This window comes from Mauremys mutica, unplaced genomic scaffold, assembly GCF_020497125.1.
Source record: "Mauremys mutica isolate MM-2020 ecotype Southern unplaced genomic scaffold, ASM2049712v1 Super-Scaffold_100129, whole genome shotgun sequence".
In the NCBI taxonomy this organism is placed as follows: domain Eukaryota; kingdom Metazoa; phylum Chordata; order Testudines; family Geoemydidae; genus Mauremys; species Mauremys mutica.
In genome coordinates, this window is record NW_025423276.1 from 443,556 (window position 1) to 449,848 (window position 6,293).

The 6,293-nt window shown below is 42.2% G+C and overlaps 1 protein-coding gene across 1 annotated transcript in view; it reads left to right on the forward strand.

Annotated features, from left to right (window-relative positions):
• The window catches only part of LOC123359604 (pappalysin-1-like), a 96,584-nt gene extending 91,734 nt beyond the window's left edge, over nt 1-4,850 (forward strand). The window contains 1 exon segment of the mRNA XM_045001107.1: nt 4,339-4,850. Coding sequence (XP_044857042.1) covers nt 4,339-4,850 — 512 coding nt within the window.
• The last annotated feature ends 1,443 nt before the right edge of the window (nt 4,851-6,293 follow it).

Here is a 6,293-nt window from a genome sequence, read left to right on the forward strand (position 1 = left end):
CTCAAACCACTCTGTGCCTCAATGTCCCCATTTGCCAGATGGCAATGATAGCACTTACCCTCCCCCGTCGACGATCCCTTGGGGATCTGTGGGTAAAACGTTTTCTTCGGGCTGCTGTCAGGGGCTCAGTGTACCAGCTACCACGTAACTGTTGGACCTGACCACGCATACACACCGCAGCAAATGTTCTGAGATAATCTGAGCTGGATAGATTTTTTTTTGCTACTCAGATTGATCTAACACTCAATACTTGTAAGCCTAGCAAGAATGAGGTGGCGGGGTGGCTCAGCAGTTGCCCAGTTGGAATAGTAAGAAAGGGGGAGCTAACTAAATAAATAGCACAGAGCTTGAAACAGAGCCCTGGCTTCCTTCACAATATGTCAGCGCTACTTGAGCTTGGGTCTTTTTCCATGCCTGAGGTAAGTGGCATTCCCACTGCACAGTGCTCTGTGTGAGGGGTAGAAAGGCTACGTCTGGAGGGGGCTAATGGGGAAAGGGTGTCACTCTTTGGCCCTCTGCCAGGACTGCACTTGCTGTAGAGAAATCATTCTGCATCTGGACTCCTTTTGACTGAACTGGAGTGTCTGTCCTACCAGCCGACCTTCAGGGAAAGAAAATGACTTATGAGGAGAGGCTGAGGGAACTGGGATTGTTTAGTCTGCAGAAGAGAAGAATGAGGGGGGATTTGATAGCTGCTTTCAACTACCTGAAAGGGGGTTCCAAAGAGGATATATCTAGACTGTTCTCAGTGGTAGAAGATGACAGAACAAGGAGTAATGGTCTCAAGTTGCAGAGGGGGAGGTTTAGGTTGGATATTAGGAAAAACGTTTTCACTAGTAGGGTGGTGAAGAACTGGAATGGGTTACCTAGGGAGGTAGTGGAATCTCCTTCCTTAGAGGTTTTTAAGGTCAGGCTTGACAAAGCCCTGGCTGGGATGATTTAGTTGGGTTTGGTCCTGCTTTGAGCAGGGGGTTGGACTAGATGACCTCCTGAGGTCCCTTCCAACCCTGAGATTCTATGATTCTATGATTCTATGAAAATGAATAATAAAGCATATTTCTAACACTTCAGACGATGAGAAAAACTCATACGTTGGCATTTTCTTTTTAAATTAACACTCATGTCCTCTCTTAATTGTGTTTGACCAATGCTTTGTTTCCCTTCTTTTCTTCCTCTATTACATTCAGCTGTGCACTCTCTCTCTCTCTTTATCTTTACTTTCCCTTCCTTCTCTCCTCTGCTATGTATTCTCTCTGTCCAGCTGACTCCCTCTCCGTGTGGTTATTTGGGAAGGAAGAGGGAATTTATAGCTCGCACTGGATTCTGTTACCGACTGTTCCACCCATCCGACCTCTCTGGATCTTTCAGTACATGATTTCATGCCAGATTGTAATGTTACCAACTATTTGGGAGCCCAGCAAGCATTGTGGCTTTCATTAGCTTTTAGTAATACCTCCTGTGTTGTAGAGCAAAGCCAGTGGTGAGAAATGTAAGAGTACATTTTCTCGTCATTTCGTCACAATGGGTGAAATTCACCCAGCACAGAGCCAACACAAGGTTGATGCACCACTTCTGTCCACACACACCTGCCCCTGGAAATTTCCACTGCTTGCATCCGAAGAAGTGGGTATTCACCCACGAAAGCTCATGCTGTAAAACGTCTGTTAGTCTATAAGGTGCCACAGGATTCTTTGCCACTTCCGTCCAAAAACCTGGGCTTCCATGACACGGCATCAATAGTGAATTTCACCCAAAGAGCCTCTGTGAACATTTCAACCTCTTAACCACACAATGTAGTTGCCCTTCAGAGTTATCAAATGCACTTAATTTTTTTCTTTGTGTCCTTTGGAGAGAAATGGATTATTTGAAAGTGATTCATAGATTCCTAGGCCAGAAGGCACCATTATGATCATCTAGTCTGACCTTCTGTCTAACACAGGCCAGAGAACTTCCCCATCACTCTCACTGTTAAAAAATTATGCCTTATTTCCAGTCTGAATTTGTCCAACTTCAGCTTCCAGCCACTGGATCATGTTATAGCGTTTTCTGCTAGACTGAAGAGCCCTGTATTGAATATGTATTCCCCATGTAGGTGCTTATACGCTGTAATCAAATCACCCCTTAACTTTCTCTTTGTTAAACTAAACAGATTGAGCCTCTTGAGTCTGTCATCACAAGCCTGGTTTTCTAATCTTTTAATCATATTCCTGGCTCTTCTCTGAGTCCTCTCTAGTTTTCAACATTCTTTTTGAATTGAAGACACCAGAAATAGACACACTGTTCCAGCCGTGGTCAGACCAGTGCCAAACAGAGAGGGAAATCACCTCTCTTCTACTCAAGATTCCCCTGTTTATGCATCCAAGGATCCCATTAGCCCTTTTATCCAGTGTCGGACTGGGAGCGCATGTTCAGCTGGTTATCCACCAAAACCGTCAAATCCTTTTCAGAGTCACTGCATTCCAGGATAGAGTTCCACCCCCCCGCATCCTCTAAGTATGACATACTTTCTTTGTTCCTAGATATATACATTTAGATTTAGCCATATTAAAATACCTATTGTTTGAATGCAACTAGTTTACCCAGAAATCCAAATTGGTCTGTATCAGTGACCTGTCCTTTTTATTATTTACCACTCTCCCAATTTTTGTGTCATCTGCAAAATGTATCAGTGATTGATTTTTTTTGTTTACTTCGTCATTAATAAAAAATATGAAAGAATGTAGAACCAAGAACAGAATCTTGCAGGACGCCACTAGAAACATTCCCTGTTGATGACGATTTCCTGTTTACAGTTATTTTTAGAGATCTATCAGTTAGCCAGTTTTAAATACATGTAATGCGTGCCATGTTCATTTTTTATCATTCTAGTTTTTTAACCAAAATGTCATGCTGCACCAAGTCAAATGCCTTATAAAAATCTATGTCTATTACAGCAACATTATTACCTTTATCAGCAAAACTTATAATCTTATAAAAAATCAAATTAGTTTGACAGGATCTACTTTCCATACACCCACATTGATCTACATTAATTATATTACGCTCTTTTATTTCTTTAATCAAGTCCCATATGAGCCGCTCCATTATCTTGTCCCAGCTTGATGTCATATGGACAGGCCCATAACTACTCAGATAATCCCATTTACTCTTTTAAAATATTGGCACAACATTATCTTCCTTCTAGGCTTCCTGAATTTTCCTAGTGTTCCAAAACTTATTGAAAATCAACATTAACAGTCCAGTAAGCTCCGCAGCCAACTCTTTAAAAACTCTTGGATGTAAGTTATCTGAATCTGCTGATTTGAAAATATCTAACTTTAGTAGCTATTGTTTAACATCCTCCTGAGATACTAGTGGAATGGACAGAACATTATCCTCATCATATGATGAGAGTGCATCATCTGTTCATTCCCCTCCCCCCAAACATGGAATAAATGTATTTATTGAACATTTTCACATTTTCGGTGTTGTTGATAATTCTTCCATTTCCATCCACTTATGGACCAATAGCATTGTAAGGGTTCTTTTTGTTCCTGATATATAATAAAATGCCACAAGGAGGGTATAGTTAGCAGCAGTGGGGTGAAATTAAAGTAACGAGAATTGAGGCTGATTGTTGGAAAGAATCATCTGCCACTGTGAGCTCTTTCAGACTATGGAATAGTCACAGTGGTAGCAACCTTCACTTGAAATTGGAGACTGAAAATACGGGGCCAGGTTTACTGGCACCTCCAGCTGTTTTATGCCTCTCTGGTGACAAAAGGTAGTCCTAAGCTGGGCTCAACCAGCCAGTTAAACTATGTTTATGGTTGTTTTGCATGGCCATCATGTGCTGGTGAATCCAACTCATATTGTACAGTAGGGAACAATCTTGTATTAGCAGTTGGACAGGACAGATTACCGAACAGCTCATTTCTTGCCCTAATTGCTGTGTCAGAAAACCTTTCTGAAATGCAATGTACAGTTTTAGGTAGCCTCCTACCTCCTTCCACAGTCTCTCAGTCCTGATATCTTTCATCCTTAAGAACATAAGAACATAAGAACATAAGAAAGGCCGTACCGGGTCAGACCAAAGGTCCATCTAGCCCAGTATCTGTCTACCGACAGTGGCCAATGCCAGGTGCCCCTGAGGGAGTGAACCTAACAGGCAATGATCAAGTGATCTCTCTCCTGCCATCCATCTCCTTCCATCTAAATGTATAGCTTACCTCCCTGTCTGGAGGTGGCCTGCTCTGCTCTTAGCCTGTAGGTTTGTATTTCAGAAGACTGTGAAATCAGTGCTAAGCCATAGTCTCTAACATCCTTTATCTCTCTTCTTTGCTTCTGCCTTTCCTTCAGGTCACCCTGATGTAGAGCAACCTTGTAAACCCAGTGTCAGGACTTGGAGTCCCAACTCAGGGGTCCACCAGCACACAGTACTGCCAGTCTGTCCCGAGCCCCAGGGCTGCTATCTGGTGCTGGAGTTCCGCTATCCCTTGATCCCAGAGTCCCTCACGGTCTGGGTGACATTCGTCTCCACGGACTGGGACTCCAGCGGAGCAGTGAATGACATCAAGCTTCTAACCATCAGCGGGAAGAACATCTCTCTGGGGCCCCAGAACGTCTTCTGCGACATCCCTCTGACCATCAAGCTGAATGCCAAACAGGTGGGCGAGGAAGTGTACGGCATCCAGATCTACACCCTGGATGAGCACCTGGAGATTGATGCGGCTATGCTGAGCTCCATCCCACGGAGCTTGCTGTGTGCAGACTGTAGACCCATCTGGTACAAAGTGCTTCGGGACCCTCCCTTCCAGACTGGTTCTCCATTTGTCATCTCAAACCTCAGCAGGAGATTCATGGACACGTAAGTATCACTAGTCCGAAGGATGGACAAATTGTTTTGGAAACGTCTCTCCCCATCAAATTACACTGGAATGGCAGGGTTCTGAAATACTTAGAAAGGCTGAGTCTCCACAAGAGAGGGCACTCTCAGGGTATATGTCTGCAACTGGAGGTACCAGAATCACATGAGACAACCTGATCTCATGGGCTTTCCAGCCTCGGTTTGCAGACACAAGAAGTTCAGATCTTTTTTTTTCCGCACAGACTACCAAATACTTATCCAAGTTCTGAACTTTGTGAGAGAACCCAAGAGAGGGTTTGGGGACTAGCATGGTGACACTCAGAAGAATCTCTTTTCTAAGAAATATGTGTGTTGTGGTGGGGAATCATTTGGAGTGCTCTGATTGGGAACACCCAAAGCTGAGGGTGGCAGGCAGGTGGGAGAGAGGGAGGTGCATATATTTGTTTACATTTTTAATGAATTTATTTCAGCTACATTTGCATCCCTCTTATAATCACTTTCTGAAGTTGAGTTTTGTTTGCAGACTTAAATGGGACTTACATGAAACGTGCCTTTTGCAAGTTCTCTGTATATAGGTGAATTTCACACTGGGTTTTAGCCTAAAGCCTGATTAGAAGAGTTATGCTTATCCAATCGGGGAACATAAACATTGTCATGTGACTTTTATGAGGCCAATCAGAACTTAAACTATGCAGAACTTAAGCAAAAGTAAAAAAAAAGGAATAGTGTAATAACTTCAAAGTAATTCATGCTCTGTTCACAGAAAGAAAAAAGCATAACTTTAATAAAAGTATTCTTTAGTAATTACTCACTCACCTTTAGCAACGCAATGAAGCCCTTTTGAAAAGTAACATCAGATAAAAGGAACAAAGCTGCTAAGGAAACCACATGCTAATTAAAAAAAAAGATAATCTTACTACTAATATCTAATAGCAAGGAAGACCACAGCTTCCTAAAAAGTTTCCAAATATAATAAAAGAGACTAATTAACAATCCAATAATTATAAGATACTGCCACTCTGGCAGCCCAATTGTACAACTGAGAGAATGCAAATTGTCTCTGAGCGCATGAGAATCCAGGTTAATTATTAAAACCAAAAAATGTACATCATTGGGACTCCTCAGATGCTTAAAGTTAAGCATGCGCTAAAGTATTTTCCTGGACTGGTGCTTTAAATTGCAGTAGTTGCTGACACTTACAGTAAATAAGGTTATTGACCTATTGGAAATATGGGAAATTGTGAATTTTCCCATGGTTTTTGCTGCAAACGCCTCTTTGCCTGAGAACTGGCCCTTTCTTATTGGAAAAAAGGACTGTTTTTTCTTGAAACATCTGCATTCCTTAGCACAAATTCCACGAAATGGGCCCAACTTTGAGTTCATTGTGGGGGGAAAAAAAACCTTTGAATTCTAAGCACTGTTCTATCAAACTTTGTTCTGAATATTT